The 17,409-nt window shown below is 40.1% G+C and overlaps 2 protein-coding genes, 1 long non-coding RNA gene and 3 other non-coding genes across 7 annotated transcripts; 4 read left to right on the forward strand and 2 right to left on the reverse strand.

The window, feature by feature from the left end:
• Positions 1-1,943: 1,943 nt before the first annotated feature.
• Positions 1,944-4,330, reverse strand: rab42a (RAB42, member RAS oncogene family a). Its single transcript, XM_054606485.1, has 2 exons — positions 4,027-4,330; positions 1,944-2,385 (listed from the first exon to the last, which is right to left on the reverse strand). Exons 1-2 carry the CDS (start codon positions 4,239-4,241, stop codon positions 1,944-1,946), a joined length of 657 nt encoding a protein of 218 aa, XP_054462460.1. The 5' UTR covers positions 4,242-4,330.
• A 633-nt stretch (positions 4,331-4,963) lies between these two features.
• Positions 4,964-7,150, forward strand: LOC129097019 (uncharacterized). Of its 2 annotated transcripts, XR_008531505.1 has the most exons (7): positions 4,964-5,025; positions 5,495-5,561; positions 5,828-5,877; positions 6,050-6,102; positions 6,421-6,473; positions 6,711-6,777; positions 6,970-7,150. It is a non-coding gene; the product is annotated as an uncharacterized LOC129097019 (long non-coding RNA). The 2 variants fall into 2 exon arrangements; XR_008531506.1 differs by lacking the exon at positions 6,421-6,473.
• Positions 5,609-5,747, forward strand: LOC129097829 (small nucleolar RNA SNORA16B/SNORA16A family). Its single transcript, XR_008531558.1, has one exon. It is a non-coding gene; the product is annotated as a small nucleolar RNA SNORA16B/SNORA16A family (small nucleolar RNA).
• Positions 6,508-6,637, forward strand: LOC129097816 (small nucleolar RNA SNORA44). The gene has a single exon (XR_008531545.1). It is a non-coding gene; the product is annotated as a small nucleolar RNA SNORA44 (small nucleolar RNA).
• Positions 6,816-6,885, forward strand: LOC129097827 (small nucleolar RNA SNORD99). The gene has a single exon (XR_008531556.1). It is a non-coding gene; the product is annotated as a small nucleolar RNA SNORD99 (small nucleolar RNA).
• A 21-nt stretch (positions 7,151-7,171) lies between the features above and the next one.
• Positions 7,172-16,198, reverse strand: ctps1a (CTP synthase 1a). Its single transcript, XM_054605696.1, has 18 exons — positions 16,028-16,198; positions 14,186-14,373; positions 13,904-14,074; positions 13,718-13,818; positions 13,472-13,588; positions 12,469-12,552; positions 11,840-11,920; positions 11,586-11,737; positions 11,322-11,454; positions 10,104-10,192; positions 9,920-10,014; positions 9,716-9,778; positions 8,902-8,945; positions 8,717-8,813; positions 8,573-8,628; positions 8,381-8,477; positions 8,113-8,257; positions 7,172-8,006 (listed from the first exon to the last, which is right to left on the reverse strand). The coding sequence occupies exons 2-18, from the start codon at positions 14,352-14,354 to the stop codon at positions 7,928-7,930; spliced, it is 1,773 nt and encodes a 590-aa protein (XP_054461671.1). The 5' UTR covers positions 14,355-14,373; positions 16,028-16,198; the 3' UTR covers positions 7,172-7,927.
• Between the last annotated feature and the right edge of the window lie 1,211 nt (positions 16,199-17,409).

The following is a 17,409-nucleotide window of genomic DNA, read 5'->3' on the forward strand; positions in this document are numbered from 1 at the left end:
TTTTATCAATTATAACAGGTTAAAGCTTCAGTTATGTTTGGTATGTCAAAGTTACTAACAAAGAATTTCTTACGTGCAGCTTTAAGGTTAATGAAAATCCCGGCCTTAAAGGTCAATTAACATCGGCAAGCACTTCTGTCGGAGTAAGAACAAGCATTTTGATAGCTTTAAGGACTTATTTCAACATTTTGTTAAATACGCCGAGTTGCTGTCTTTGAGTGAGTTAGATGAGAATGTGGATACCAGTGTTATGTCTGTGAATTAAGTACATAAGAAGAATAAGTTGGCTAGCCTAGCTTAGCATATACTGGAAGCAGAGGGGAAAAGGGTCAATACAAATAAAAACCTCTAATGCTATAAAATAATACGCTGTCTTGTTTGTTTAATTTGTACCCAAAAACCATACGTTGTTTCTAGATTCATGTTTGTGTTCAGAATAAACAGAATATCATGTGTTTATTCCTGAGCTTCAGAGGTGCTGCTTAACTATGGAGAGCAGGCTGTCTTCAGTCTTAATGCTAAGCTAGGCTAATGGCACTTAACTCAAAAAGAAATTAGACAGATATCAATTTTGTTATCTAACTCTTGGAAAGACAGCATCCCAAAATGTTGAAGTATTTTCTTTTAAGGCCCCACGACGATCAAATGAAACATTTTGCAGAAATGTGAGTGAGAGGGGCAACGACATACGGAAAAGTTTCCTTGCCCAAATCCAATCCTGGGTGCTGAGGTTTCATGTCATGTTCCCTGTCGAGGCTGCTAAACTGTGGTGGGTTTGAGGACTGTAAAAATAATTGAAAAAATAAATGCTAATTAGCTTTTGCAGCATATACTGCCATGTTAATGTGACATCTCAGGGGTTGTTAATATTGCCAAGGTTTTGTACCTGGAGGTCTAACTTTCATCAATAAAACATAAACCAAACCTTCCTACTGACACCTCTGGATCACAGCATACAGGCCCGCAAAAGCAGCTCACATATCCACATATGGATTGAATGAGTTGGTATCCATCGTCAGCTCAGGCCTGATTGGAATAATATTTTTGTGAATTCAGCATTGAACAAAAGAAACAGCTGTTCAAACTTCCTTTTGTTCTTAGTCAAACATGTCTTTCCTACTGTGGATGCAGTCATTAAAGGTTTGATGACTGAGATGTAACAGACTTGATGTCTTGCTCCTGTTGAGGCTATGATACAAATACCTAAAGGCCACCTACTCTAATTACAAAGGCCTGACTTTATGTATACAACTTAATCTATTTTTTAAGCATTACTCATCTATTCACAGAAAAGTAAGTTTGGCGTTAGTGCACATAGAGCTTACAGTAGCAGGAGGAGCACACTGATTTAATATGGTGACACTTATATTGAAGAGTGCACTGTCTCTGTTCACACCACCAATGGAATAGCTTTCAGTGACCTTATAGCTTTCATCTCTATAGATTTCACTATTATTTACAATATTACAGTCACAAATGATTGCAGGAAAAGCATCGCACAAACTTGGACAGATAGAAACCCACTATGGTGCTCTGTGAAATGTATCCGTGTCTTCAGCGTACTCAGTAGTCCACTGACTCCAGGCCTGTGAAAATCAGTATTGGCGACACTCTAAGAACTATGACCTGATCACCTCACTTTCCGAACCTAACAAGGCCCAAAACAGCTCAGCTCATGCTACGCCACATGGCTCTAGAGGAAAAAAACAAAACTTGCCCGTTAAGATACACATCTGGATATACAATGGCCCCCCAGGTTAGAAAAGAACCCCAGATGTGAGAATAACTCCCACACACACACGGAGAGGGCACGACGCACAAGGTGAGGAAGTGATGGATGGTGATATCACAGGGTGCTGAGCCTGAGTGACTTGGTTTCGATGGACAACTGTGAGACGAGGTGAACTCTTGGTGTGACAGGACAGTGTTTGGAGAGTTCACAGTCAGCAGTTGCAGCCCCTTTCGGGGACGGCGGTGGCAAGTTCGTCTTCGTCGTCGGCCGGGTAGAGGACCTTGGCGGTGAGGCCGCTCTTGACCCCGTCCCAGCCGTCGCGGGTGACGATCTCCCCCATCTTCATCAGCTCGTAGATGTCCTTCGTCAGCAGCTCGAAGGCCCGGTCCACGTTGCTGTTGCACTTGGCCGACGTCTCCACGTAGCGGATGCCCATCTCGGCCGCCAGATGCTCCGCCTCGTCGCGGCTCACCTTGCGGTCCTTGTTGAGGTCGCTCTTGTGGCCGATGAGGATGTAGACCATGTGGTGGGGCAGGATGTGCTCACTCACCTCCTTGTGCCACTCCCTCACGTGTTCAAAGGTCTTGCGATTGGTGAGGTCAAAGACGAGAAGCCCGCCCACGGAGTTACGGTAGTAGGACGTTGTGATGGACCTGGTGGGTGCATAGATTAATGACATGTTAGTGATTCAAGGGGAGAAATATCTTGATTTAGTACTTTTGAACATCTAGGACAGCTCTGATAAAAACACAACTTTGACCTGCAAGCTAAGGCTTTTCCCCCATCCTAAATGTATTAAAAATGCGAAGCGGTTTGAAGTCTTTTGGAGGAGGTCTCAAGTCAGTTGAGACAAGTCAACGTCAAGCCTGGGGTTTTGTCAAAGCAGGTCTCAAGAAAGACTTGAGAGACCTCAGAGAAGTCTGAAGTGATATATGAAAAGTCCAAGTCACGTCTCCTCTAGCTGACTACATGTTCATTGTACTTACTTACTGCACCCTCAGCCCACAGAATTATGTGTTTCAAGTCACAAATGCGAGTCAGGTCTCAAGTCCTGTCATGCATGTTAAATCAGTTGAGGCACGTCCAAGTCATGCCTCAATACGCAGCAAGTGAAGCTAAGTCTTTCAGGTCACTGAATGCTGACCAATAAAAACGACATAGCATTTGAACATTTTCCTTTCAAATGGTGTTAGTGTTTAACGCCTCTGCAATTAGGTCTACCAAATAAATAGTCATGGTATATCAAGGCCACGGACAGCCTGCATGTCCCTGTCCTATCTATCGGTATTGTTCTAAAATGAAATATCAGGTTTGTCATGGGACAGTTTGTATCTTCAAATGTTAATGTATTAAGGCATTTTTACATTATGCATGCACACTATCGATGAAAAAGGCTAATAAAGGTACTAAAAGTAGATTTTGATAGAGGGTACCTTCATAAAACAGGGCCCCAACGTGTTATAATTACCCTGCTGGGAATGAAAGATGGTTTATAATTGAGCTGAGTTTAATTAAATGAATCAAATAACCTCAAACCAGGCAATAAACGCGGCTCATGGGGCCCCCTAAAGGTCTTTGCCCCCCCCTTGCCCTAGCCTTACCTAGATCCACACGAATCCTAATCCGTGCACATGGCGGTTTTAAAAATTGCCCATTCATTTCACAAACACTCCTCATAGTCACTTAAGACAGAAGTGAAAGTGTGGTGAAGCCTGAAGGAAACCACCCTCTGAAGATATGCCTTCAAAGGGGAAACAGATCTGAGAGCGGAGCTGCCTCTGCACACACAGAAGTGCTTCAAAGGAAATTATCCATGACAGCAAGAAACACACGAAACAAAACAAGCAACAGGGCAGATGAATTTAAAACAAAAAACAAAAAAAATAAATAGATTTGGGTTTAGAGATGACATCCTGTGGAGCCAGTATGTCAGGGAATCAGACTGGGGCCTAGATATGAGGAGGCTGCCCATCATCCATGAATGAATGCAATGATGCAGCTCCATTTTCAGTGGTACTATACAGGCCAGGGCATCATGGGATCGAGGCCTATCTAATCTTCTCCTGACCCTACAATCACTTCATTACATCACAATGAGCGAGGGGGAAAAGCCTTAATCTAATTAAAAGGGGGTTTCATTTTAACAATAGAATAAAAAAAAAAAACACACGACAGCCAACCTAAGGCCTGTCCATTATTTAACCACAAAACCTTCTCGGTGAAGATTGGTCTTTGCATTTAAACCACAGAGATATATGCTTTTATTATGTAATATATTTCATTCTATCACATACCTGAATCGTTCCTGACCGGCCGTGTCCCACAGCTGAAGCTTGATTTTCACCCCGGGCTCGATATCAAGCGATCGGGCATAAAAATCTACCCCGACGGTGGGATCCGCCACATCACTGTAAATACCGTCCGTGAAGCGTTTCAGCAGCGACGACTTCCCCACTGTCGAATCCCCGAGTAAGATGATCCTGAACTGGTATTGCCACAAAATATCCATTGCATGACTAGAAGAGAGGGATACCAGCGGAGTGCGTGTGTGTCTGTGCGTCTGTGTGTGTGTGTGTGTGTGTGTGTGTGAAACAAAGCCCTGCTGCGTGTTTACATGAAGCCCAGTCTGCTGCTGCTGCTGCTGCCTTGCTTTCTGCACAGGAAATCACAGATCAACCCGCAGCAATCATGTGATAGATTCACCTATGCTCCACTATTGCAACAATAAATAAGTTTATTGTGTGTTTTGACAGCCAGATAAGCCTTAGTGGAATTTTTAAAGCCACATAATTGGGGATTTTCCTAGAGGTATAATAATATTAATAGGTTTTGTATAGAAGAAAAAAAAATGTACAAACATGGCATGTGAGAGTAATATTTCGCAACTGTATGACACAGTTATTATCTGAAAACCACAAGAGCCAGATCAGTGGTAGGAGGCAGGTTGCTGTCCGTGGTTCTGAAGTAGGTTAATGTCAGGACTGTACAATGCATTTCTCACTTTATTCACATTTTTTTTATACATAATTATTGTGTTATTGTTAAAAATGTGTGCTGTTAAATGTTAAAATCATGTTTTCTGCTGTTATCAATGTGTCTAAGTCACAATATATCCAAATTCCCCGAAACGCTTGTAAAAATACATATCCCGTCATGCAATGGGGTCCATGTGATTTATGCGGACCAATCAGAGGGCTGCTGCTCGGCGCCGGCGTATATAAAGGCGAGAGACGCTCACATTCGATCTCTTCCTCTTCACGTCTTCTCCGAGGAGAAGGCAGGACAAACTTCTGGTAAGACTTCAACTATTCATCGTTACTTACACTTTGTTTACATGTCCATAACTTATACGTAACTTACACGTTGTGAACTAACACATAAGTATAATGTATTTATGTAAACGCAGTTATTGGCTCGCCTGCACTCAAAGTGACTTAAGCTAACTAGCATTAGCATGATGCTAACGTGTGCAAACCACGTGGCAAGGTTCCTCTGAGCCCTTCCTCCTGATACACAATATATATATGTGAATATAATATATATATATATGTATGTGTATATATATATATATATATATATATATATATGTATATACGTTACTTTAGAAGACTAATTTGCATAAAACTAATTTAATGCACATTTTCACTATTCATCCCTTCTACGTCACTATCTCTGCAGATTAAGTTTTTCATAATGTGATTTTACTTTAGAAGACTAATTTGCATAAATGCATTGACTTACCACGTGTTTCTCTCTCTACAGTGTCCAACTTGAATAAGCAGGAGCTCCACCTGACCTCCCCGACCATGGCTCTCTATGTAGAACACAGGTATGTGTGTATATCCATCACTACGTCATACATACCGTTTCTACGTCACCGGCTCCTATCGAAGCCGTTCATGCTCTTCTGTAGCAGTGAACGGTCAACAGGCAGCCCAGAGGATGACTTTCACCGACGGTCGCTGTTCAGTTTAAATGAATAATTGTTACAGCAACATTAAGGGGAAGGACATTTGGAAAACAATGATAATGCATTAAGTTGCCTATGTGTAAAGTGTTAAGTTTCTTAACTCATAACTGTATTCCTTTCTGCAGGAATGGGAGAAAGTTTCACTCTGATGGGTGGACCGTGACATCAAATTCAGGTACTTTCTGAGCCACATCTTCAATAAAAATAATAATTCTGGCTGTGATTACAAACTTGCCCTCACTGACATGCTTGATTGAGACATTATTTAACTGAGCCACACTTGTCCACAATTGTTTTGCATACAGTGGTGATGGATTTGCATAACTGAGTAAATTGTTCCCGTTTAGGTGATCCTCATGGCTGACTCCTAAGTGACTGGATGAGAACTTCTCATGTTAAGGTAACTTTTTATAATTAATATCTCGCTCTCATTGTAGCATGCTATCCTAAGGACCGGGGCTTGTTTGTAGCTCTAGGTTCTCCAAGTGCATGCACGAAAATGGGGTGGTCTTTGACTGTTCTGGCCTCTTCTGCCACCATCAGCCACTGCCTGCCTTATCTTCAATAAAAAAATAATAATAATTCTGGCTGTGATTACAAACTTGCCCTCACTGACATGCTTGATTGAGACATTATTTAACTGAGCCACACTTGTCCACAATTGTTTTACATACAGTGGTGATGGATTTGCATAACTGAGTAAATTGTTCCCGTTTAGGTGATCCTCATGGCTGACTCCTAAGTGACTGGATGAGAACTTCTCATGATAAGGTAACTTTTTATAATTAATATCTCGCTCTCATTGTAGCATGCTATCCTAAGGACCGGGGCTTGTTTGTAGCTCTAGGTTCTCCAAGTGCATGCAAGAAAATGGGGTGGTCTTTGACTGTTCTGGCCTCTTCTGCCACCATCAGCCACTCAACTATCCTACAGATTATTGTTTGCAAGCAAAGCAGTCGGGTGTTAAATGTTCATGTTTTAATAATAGTTTTTTTTCTTCTACTGTAGACATTAATCTGAAGTTGAACCGGGTGGCCTTGGGCTCCATGGGCTGGACTGCATCCCTGATCTGAAGGTATGTAGTCACTGATTTGCTCTTTTTTGATTTTATTTTCTGATCCATGATGACACTTAATGAGAGGACTGTTGGATGAAACTCGCGGATATGGGACTGAGATCAGCCATTGAATAATATGCTAAGAAAAATTTGGCTTAAGCAGAGATGGTTTTAAATCTTTTTTTAATTTTATTTTCCCCTTCCTTCCAGATCCAGTGACGTGTTCACGGTCAAAGTCGTCCTGTGCGGGTGGACTATGAGGATGTTGGATTGCAGATGCAACCATTTGTCTGTACAGTTGGCACAAACTGTGCCCCCAATGAAGTTATTGCAGTCACATGTGGTCTGAGTTGCAATCAATTGTGTACTGTCATTAAATGAAATAAAACACTTGACAATTATTTTGAAATTCTGTTATTTATTCAATTGTGCATTCATAGTTAATGGTTGTAGTTCCATTTAGCCACATGAACCTTTAAAATAAGGCCACAATAGTGTGATTGGCGCTACATGCCATGAAGTATTCAGTAACGTATTCCAGAACTACCTGCTGCTCACCAGGTGCCACAAACTAAAGTCAACAATGACTCACAACTTCCTGTAAGTCGCTTTGGATAACAGCGTCTGCTGAATGACTAATGTAACGATGTAAAAGGAGTTAAAATAGTGGAAAAGATGACGCGTTGGCTTGCAAACTAGTAGCAGCCCTTCCAGATGGGACAAATTAACAGTTTGCCTCTTGTAATTGGGGTTCAGACTTGCAACTTATTTCCCTAATACTGTGTCAAGGAATGCTGCAACAGTAAAACTCCAGAAACATTTGCACTGACAAACAATCTACTTAAGCCCAGTTTCCACAATGTGATTGGAAGATGATATTAATTCAGATCTGGTGTAAATGTTCCAGTATTTGTGTTTCTGCTGTCCATCACCATCTTACCTAATTAATCTCATTTATTTCATTAATGTGCTTAGTTGCAAAACTGAACTGAATGATGCAGCAGTGGAGTCAGTCACATGGTATTCATTTGACAAATCGGTCACAATGTATTGGAAAAAAACCCAACTCTTGTATCTGCCCATCTTTAGGTCAAGTTGAAATTGTATTTGGTGGTAATAACTCAAGTTGCAAATGAAACATCCTTCTGAAAACTTGTGTACGTCAAAGTCATTCATTTGAGATGGAAGGTAATTTCAACTCCGATATCTCTGGACTGCTGCTGCCGCTCTGATCGCTGTATGTATCCCTGTGTCAAAAGACAGAATTCATTGTCATTAATCTGATCTAAAACTGTACTTGTAGTTTATGTAGGCGTAGAAACATTAAATCTGATGCTGCATTTTTATTTTTACCGTGGAGACAGACGGCAGCCCTTCTGTAAGTAGCTCGGCAGCTTCCCGGCTGCAGCCAGCAGCAAACCGAGATACGGGGGTGATGGCTTAATGGGGCGAGAGGTGAACTCTGGGTGATACTGCACGCCGACGAAATATGGATGATCTGAAAAACAACATTAGATTTAAAACAAATTAAGTACAAAGAAGGTTGAAGTCAAATTTCTGACCTTTAAATGCCCAGAAACGCAAAAAAAAAAGAAGCAATTCAGTGTTTCCTTATCCGTACCATCCAGCTCTATGACCTCCATTCTTTCCCCTTCAACGTCTTGACCTACGAAGCGGAAGCCCTTCTCTTCAAAGTGACTCTTGAGCTCAGGATTGACCTGTACAAGGACAATACAGTTACAGAAATATATATATATTCCCACTCCACTGTCAGTAAGTTTATACATAAGTTTATACTGTGAGGTCAACGTACCTCAAAGCGATGTCTGTGCCTTTCATCCACATATTCTGCATCTCCATAAAGTTTCCCTGGAACACAGAACAGCTGTAAGCACATGGCAGATGCAACAACACATCAGAATTAGGTTGAACGCAGACTTTAACGTTTTTTTCTTACGTAATACACTGTTGTTCGTCTTGAAAATGGTCCGTCTCTTTCCTAGTCTCATAGTTCCACCCATCTGCCCGGGGTTGTGTTCTGGCATGTCGATCACCTGCAGAGGTTCAACAGAACAATCAATTCAATGCACTTATGTAGGTCAGATTAAAATGAAGCTATTTCTGAATGTAAAACAAGCTTACCACAGGATGCTTTGATTCTGGATCAAACTCAGTTGAGTTGGCATCTAAGGTAAAAAAAAACAGGCAAAGACATGAAATCAGTAAGTTAAAGTATTCATCTACTGCAGCTAGCAATTTTTGGAAGGTAACAATAAACACCAAATGTGTGCATTACATCTAAATAAAACCATCTAAATTCAAAGGTTCAATATAGCAGTTTGAAAATACTATTATCATTTACATAATTAATATTAATGCAAAAGAGCTCTCTCTCTCTCTTCAGATTGTTTTAATAGACTGATTAAGGGGCACACTCATTTCTTTTCAGTTTGACCAATTATTTGTATCTTTATATCAATAGTATTTTACAGGCATCACACAGCCTTTATCAGTTCGCTCCACAAAAGGATAGCTAGTGGATCTAGAGTTAAGATTGTTCTCATAAACTACTCTCCCAAAATCACCAATGAACCACTAAACTCAATTTCTTTTCAGTTTGGGAAATTGTTAAAATAGGGCAATAGTCAAAATTAAAAATATTCAGCATTTGTAATTCATCAAATTCTCCAAAAGTCACAATTTAAAAGAACAAAACTAGTTTTTGGCAAGTTGTTGTGTTCAGCTTGAAAAGAAACCCTTGGATCCACCACTGGAATATCATTTTTCACCTTAATTATTAACAGACCTATTAGAAAACTGGCTTTGCAACTTAAGAGCATATTTTAATAGCGTGATGAATCTCTCTTCAGACGTGGGGACCTTCAGCTTTTCTTTAAGAGGGAAAAACAAAACCCTGTAGACCTTCTGCTACGCTACATGGGAGATTTAATGTTACCTGTCCAGCCGAGTGTGTTCCTGGCAAATTCACATACGGCCAACTGCATTCCGAGACACACGCCTGCAGAAACACAGGTATCAGTCAGGCAGTGCGTTCACTGTTATGGATGAGGCTACTCTTTTTGATCTAAAATCTTTAAGAAAAAATTAGGTATGAAGTAAGATGATGTAATCAAAGTTATTCTGACAGCCATCCGTTTACCTAGGAAGGGTTTTTTCTGTTTCCTGGCCCAGTTGATGGCATGAATCTTTCCTTCAGTTCCTCTGACACCAAAACCTCCAGGAACCAGGATGCCACTGAGAATAGAGCAAAAACAGTTGATGAAACTACAAATGTAATGTCAAGCCTGTATTAGTTAACAAAAAAATGGTGTCTCAGCACTCACTCAGCACTGCAGAGTTTCTGCCAGGCCTCGTGGTATTTAACCGGTTCATCCTGCAGCGTATTGGGCTCCAAATTTGCCGAGTCTATATACTGAGGAGAAGAGACTTGTTAACTGGTGGCAGGTCTGGAACAGTCAAAGCTTTAACGTGTTGATAGGAAAATATATCACTTCCATCTCAAAGTTACTGCTTGGGCCACCTATTTGACTTTTGTCCCCACCCATTAACCCTCCGTGACATTGGAGACTCTAAATCTTGTATGTAGATAAAACACCGACCTCTGTAGGGTCAAAGGTTTCAAGTTGCAATTATGAGGGCTTCTAATGTAGGTAACGCACCAACTATGGATACAACCCCACTTAAAAGAAAATCCAAACTATCCCTTTAATGAGTGGTAGGCCACAAACACTGTAACTGCGAGCTCATTCGTAGTGGAAGTTGCACACTCTCAATCTTGATGTTTTTTTTCATATTACTCCAAACACAACAGTTGATTTCTGTATTTTAATGTCGTAGGGTGAAAAATACATCCCACTTTATTTTGGTTTACATAGCACTGGGCCACATTAAACATTTTACCAGATTTGTTTTGCCTTAAGGACTGAATTACTGGATTGTCTCTGTAAAAAAAAAAGGCAAACATTTTCTGTTGCAATGAAGAATAGAGATTGGGACCAGGATCAACTGACAGTGTAACAAAGTGACTGCACATACATAGACACAGTACACATATTTTTCCATAAATCCTATTCAAAATAATCGTAAAAAGAGGCATCTTATGACCCCAGAATGTTCCGGAAAATCATCATGTGATAGTTGTCCGTACGTTCATGAGCACATATGCTACCAATTTGCCAAAATGTTAACAAATGTAGGCTTAAAAAAAAAAAAAAAAAAAAACAAGCTTCAAGTTGTAGCTCACAGTTAACTTACTAAAGTCATGGCAACATTAGACTCTCCGCTTACATCCCTCATTGCATCATGGGTAATGAGCATGATGATTAAGCATGATTATCCCTGTGAGGGAGTGCCCCCCCCCCACACACTTTGTCTCTAACATTAAACTTGACACAGCAAAGGCTCCATCTGGGGAGGTCCTATTGCAGTAGTTACATCTCTATTGGGCATTCTGCTGCAACGTTGATTCTTTTGTTTGTTTGAGTGAGCAAAATGAAGACTGTGGTAATAAACAGCGTGGGTTAAGAACACCGCGTACATACCATGACCTCCAGTTTATGGCTAATGGCCAGCGCCGAGTGCTCCAGCGCCTTGATAACAGAAGCATAGGAGTCGGAAAACTTGGTGTACTTCCCAACTAGAGCGATGGAGCAGTGCTCTAGCAGTCTGTCCGACCTGTGAAGAGAAGAGTCTGCGTCAGTAAAACATTTGAAACAGGACGTTATCTGGAGTAAAACCCATCAGGTCACAAAGAGTTTTCAAACCCGTTTAATTGAGCAAATGTTTGACCTCCGTTGAAGACTCACCTGTCCGACATCTCCTTCCACTGAGTCAGCATTTTCCTGGGCCGAGTCTCTATGGGCATATTCAGCCTCTTGGTGAGGTAGCCCACCACGCCCTGCTGCTCCAGCAGTATCGGTACTCTGTAGATGGACGACACGTCGTGCACACAGATGACCTGGAACGAGACGGGTCGGTGAGTTCAGAGCAGCTGAGAGAGGCGCGGCTCTTCTTCATCAAAAGATGACGAGAACAACGTGTTTCGGTGTCAGTGACGTACCTGTTCAGGTTCTACATGGCAGAACATCGAGATCTTCTCTTTGACGGAGTTCTCCAGAGCAGTGGAACAGCGACACATGATCTGTCGGCGAAGATTAGAAACTTTAACGATTGTGATTAGAAAAACTTAACATTTTTAAACATTGTTCTAAATCACATTATTTCAGTTTAATTTGGCTCAGTTTGAAAAGATTTGATTTTGCAACATTTTTAAGACAAATAAACTCTCCTATTGTATGCTAATCTGCAAATTAGGTAATATGTACTTCCTTGAAGATTATACCAACAGCGAGAAATAATAAACAGAATTGAATTGACCTAGAGTCTAACTTAGCTAGAAAAAGCTTTTAATATACAGTATAACTGTAAATATTGATATTTTTACTTTATGCTCGGAAATCCTACATTTATACAAAAGCAAAATATGATTATGGCTCACATAAGTGCCATTCATACCAAATGAGCACCATTGTAATGCCACTGTATACCAACGTATCAATGTCACTTAGACCGTGCCAAATCAAAATGTCACCATGATTTAGGGCAAGAGAATGTCATACCTAAAAGGTTCAAGTGTGTTTTGGAGGAAAATGCAGACATACATAGAAGACCATAGTGATGTTGACTCACCAGATCAGGGGACAAGCCCAGTCCTCTCAGCTCTCTGACGCTGTTCTGTGTTGGTTTGGTCTTTTGCTCTCCAGTTGCGCTGGGCTGGACAGAACAACGGAGACGTTACAACATGAATGTTAAACTGACTGTTTAGAGGTTCTCAGCTGTTTTCACCTGCAACATCTAACATACTCTTTTTTTACAATTCAATGAATTAACTTTTCTAGAACTCAATGTGCCATCTTCAATTAACTTGTTTTTTTATCAGTCCCAAGTCTAAAGAGATTCAATTTACGCTGATAAAAATAATGATCAAAATGATGTATAAAAACAAACAAAAAAATAGCTCAAACTAGAGTTCAAATATTACACATTGAAGATTCAGAATCAGATATGAACTTTTCATACATCAATTGAGCCTGATGTGTGAGGCTTAATTGACTAATCTAAAACCACATACTAACATGTTTAATCGGAGAAACAGGAGACACACTCTACATACTGCTTCTGTTTCACCGGTCAGAGGAGTTGCTCCGTCCTTGCTCAATAAAACCTTGGAATGCTAGAAAATTATGAAGTAAGGACATTTCTGGGCCTGCATCTCTCAGAAGTCAGAGATCAGTCTTAACTGGCCCTTCTCCCATCTGTGCCGATATTCGCCAGAGCATGACTCAATGCTCACGACTCAAAGGTCTTCAGTAGGAGCAGACAAAGACTTCTTATTCTGACAATGAGTCCCACCTGCCATGAAGACAAGTCAAATCTGATTTAGGGTCTTGTGTATTCAGAATTACAGTGGAGTTATAAAATTGGAGATCAGTGTTCATCCTGTTATGATTCATTTTCAAAGACTGCTTAAGATCTTTTTTTCTTTTGTCAGTGCAAGTATTGGTACCTCCAGAGGATGACTCACTTGTCTTATGAATAAGTGTTTGAGTTTGAACCAGGGTGTTCTGCAGAACAGTTGACAGATCTGCCCCCAAGATAAAACCAGTCAGACCTGAAAGTGTTGCCCTCTTACCTGTGGTATCAGACTGACGTGAATGTTGCAGAAGTTCTCTCTCTTCACTTTAAACTGGAACTGCCTGAAGGCCTCGATGAAAGGCATACTCTCTATGTCTCCAACAGTGCCTCCTAACTGAACACATGCAGACAAATATGAGCAGTGAAAACCACTGCAGCAGATACAGCTGTGCGAAATATCTTGATTAGAAGCTATTTTTTGGGGCTCAAATTATGACGTTATAACATTAGCTGCTCCGCTTACCTCTATTACACAAACTTGAGGCTCTACATCGTCGTCATCAACCGGCACTTTGGCCTGTTTTACAACCCATTCCTGGATGGCATCTGTGATGTGTGGCACCACTGGAAAAGAGAGAGAAAATGTTCTTTGTTAATAATTTCGCTTCAGCATTACGCCCTTAACCAAACTAAAACAACGGTTGTTTACCCTGCACAGTCTTTCCCAGGTAGTCTCCCCTCCTCTCTTTGTTGATGACCGACTGATAGATCTTGCCGGTGGTCAGGTTGTTGTCTCTGGTCAGCCGGATGTCGAGGAAGCGTTCGTAGTTCCCCAGATCCAAGTCCACCTCGCCCCCGTCGTCCAGCACGAACACTTCCCCTGGACAAAGCGTGCACAGTACAATCGTGAAACACACATACAAACATACATAACACGCGCCTGTTTAAGTCTGAACGTGTTACATAAGAATGATCATTTCCTCTGACGTACCGTGCTCATAGGGTGAAAATGTGCCTGCATCTATGTTGATGTAAGGGTCGATCTTGATGGCAGTCACATGCAGGCCGCAGGACTTCAGAATTGTGCCCACGCTGCTCGCAATGATGCCTTTCCCGATGCCTGAGATAACTCCTCCAGTTACCAGGATATACTTCATCATTCTGCTCTGGTATCTGGAGCTAGATGAGAGGTTCAAATCAAACTGGAGACCATGCATAACTATTCATTGAAGGGATAAAAGCCATCATTAACACTGTATTGTGCTTTGGAAAAAGTTGTTTTTGGCTTCACTGTTTATGAGAGAAGAAATATACACAACTATACACCTCTGAAGAACAATGCTTAAAACAAAGCAACAAAAACTACAGTTACAATGACAGTTAAGAAACAGGCGGTCATGTATAGGGGTAGATCTCAAGTGCTGATAAAGGCCCAACAAATGTGGTTGAAAGATCCAAAAGTAATTTAGTTAGTGGACTTCTTTAGGGCGCACTTTGGAGTTATATTATTAACAAAATACTAGATTTTATATAACCTATTGATATACAGTACCAGTCAAAAGTCACACATTCTCATTCAATGGTTTTTCTTTATTTTTTTCCTACATTGTAGATTAATATTGAAGACATCCAAACTATGAAGGAACACATATGGAATTATGTGGTAAACAAACAAATGCTCAACAAACCAGAATATGTTTAATATTTTAGATTCTTCAAAGTAGTTGAATGAGAAGGTGTGTCCAAACTTTTCACTGGTACTGTACACTATATAAATATTTTTGCAGGCTGTCTGATTCCTACCAAATCGGGGTTAAGATAACATTATCTGACAGGAAATGGACTAAGGTCGTATTTACAATAAGTTTATATATATATATATATATATATATATATATATATATAATGTAATGTTACAGATACAAACACTGTTGGTTCACTAACATAACGTTTAGTAAGTATATATATATAATATATATATATATATATATATATATATATATATAAATATATATATATATATATAATATATATATATATATATATATATATAATGTAATGTTACAGATACAAACACTGTTGGTTCACTAACATAACGTTTAGTATGTGTGTATATATATATAAATATATATATAAATAAAAGTAGAAGTATATACAAGTTTTTCATCCACATGGCACATGTGAAGCGCTGGATTTGACACACAGTGTTGAACGAGCGGGCGGGGACTTCCGCATTCCCTTTGGAACGCTACAGAGCTACACGAGTGGACCGCCCGCCCGGGCTACCCGCGTCCATAAAGCAAACGCGACCAAAGTAATACCGCTAGCTTTAAGCTAACTGTGAACCAGTCTTTCTATCAGACAAACAAAACCAAGGCCTTTATTAGTGGCTGCTTTTGAAAGCGGAGAAGGTGACGTTTAGCGGAACAAAGCACCGTGGCTGACTAGAGTTCTTCTCTGTAAATACAAAGAGTTTCTTTTTTCATTTCACACCATCAAGCCCGCCAACTTCCATGTAACCAGAATGCCCGGCGCGGCCTTCAAAATAAAATCCAAAGTAATGTTAGTCATAATAAAAGCATAAAAACAAAACTGCTAAATAGCTCAAATGACCATCTTTATCAGCATATTAAACACCATTTGGGATCATGAGTCTACTTCATAAATGTAATCATTAAATCACATTGCACTGCTGCCATTGTATTTCAAACAGTTTTATTTTGAAATGTACATTTTACCCGGATGTCCTGGTTTGTTATTGTGTTTGGCTTAGCTTGCTTTAGGCTGCTAGCTAGCCAACAACCTCTATCAAAAGTATCAGATTTCAACTCACCAAAATATTCAGCCAGAGATACTCTTTTAAAGAAATATTCGACGAAGCAAAAAAAAAACCTTTTGCCAGAAACAAATTTATTTTTTGCTTGGCTAAAGACCCATCTATCCTCCAATTGACTCTACACGTGTCTGGACCACGACTTAGTGCTGCAGTTCATCATTCATCACAATTCACACGCTTGCTTACAAGCAAGGTGGTACTTCTTCTTCTCTTTAGGGTTTTACTGCAGCCACCATACGCTATGCTGCTCTGCTGCCCCCTGGTGGAACTAGTCTGGTACTTCACCATCTTGATTCAACACAATTAAATATGCTTTATTGGCTTAAGTGTAAAACAATATTGGCAAAGCGTCCTATATACTCTAGAACAGGGGTTCTCAGACTGAATTCAATGGCTTTAATTTAGAAATAATTAACTTATTATATCACAATCATATCAGCGTTTTTATTGGCCCAAAGCTAAGGTCGTTGGGAGTAATGGACATATCCTTGTTTTACATTACAGTCATTTAGCAGACGCTTTTATCCAAAGCGACTTACAATCAGTAGTATATTACATATCATTCACACACTGATGACAGGGCTACCATCATCAGACTCTAACTAACATTCATCATCCAGTCCACACCGATAGCAAGCCTTCGGGAGCAACTTAGGGTTAAGTGTCTTGCCCAAGGACACATCGACTGCCGAAGCCGGGTATCGAACCACTGACCCTCTGATTGGAGAACTACCTTGCTCTCCACTACGCCACAGCTTAGGTTTAAAACAATATTGGCAAAGCGTCCTATATACTCTAGAACAGGGGTTCTCAGACTGAATTCAATGGCTTTAATTTAGAAATAATTAACTTATTATATCACAATCATATCAGCGTTTTTATTGGCCCAAAGCTAAGTTCGTTGGGAGTAATGGACATATCCTTGTTTTACATTACATTACATTACAGTCATTTAGCAGACGCTTTTATCCAAAGCGACTTACAATAAGTGTATTCAACATAGGTATTCAAGAGAACTACTAGTCACCAGAAGTCATAAGTGCATCTCCTTTCTTAAACAAGCATCTAAAAGCATAAACCAGAGCAAAAGTACAGAAACAAACTAATACGAATACAATAAGTGCAACAAACTAATACGAATACAATAAATACTAAGTGGAAGGCTCAGGGTAGCACTTCATGAAGAGGTGAGTTTTCAGCTTGCGTCGAAAGATGGGCAGCGACTCTGCTGTTGTTTTATTGCCGCAAATGGTGTCCCATCTGTTAATCTTACCCTGCACTTGTTAATAAAACAGCATCATTTTATAATTTATAGCATTAAAATAGTTAATAATAGAAATTATTTATGTTATTGTCTGTTGGTATTTTATTTTAAACTT

Source organism: Anoplopoma fimbria, chromosome 10 (assembly GCF_027596085.1).
Source record: "Anoplopoma fimbria isolate UVic2021 breed Golden Eagle Sablefish chromosome 10, Afim_UVic_2022, whole genome shotgun sequence".
NCBI lineage: Eukaryota > Metazoa > Chordata > Actinopteri > Perciformes > Anoplopomatidae > Anoplopoma > Anoplopoma fimbria.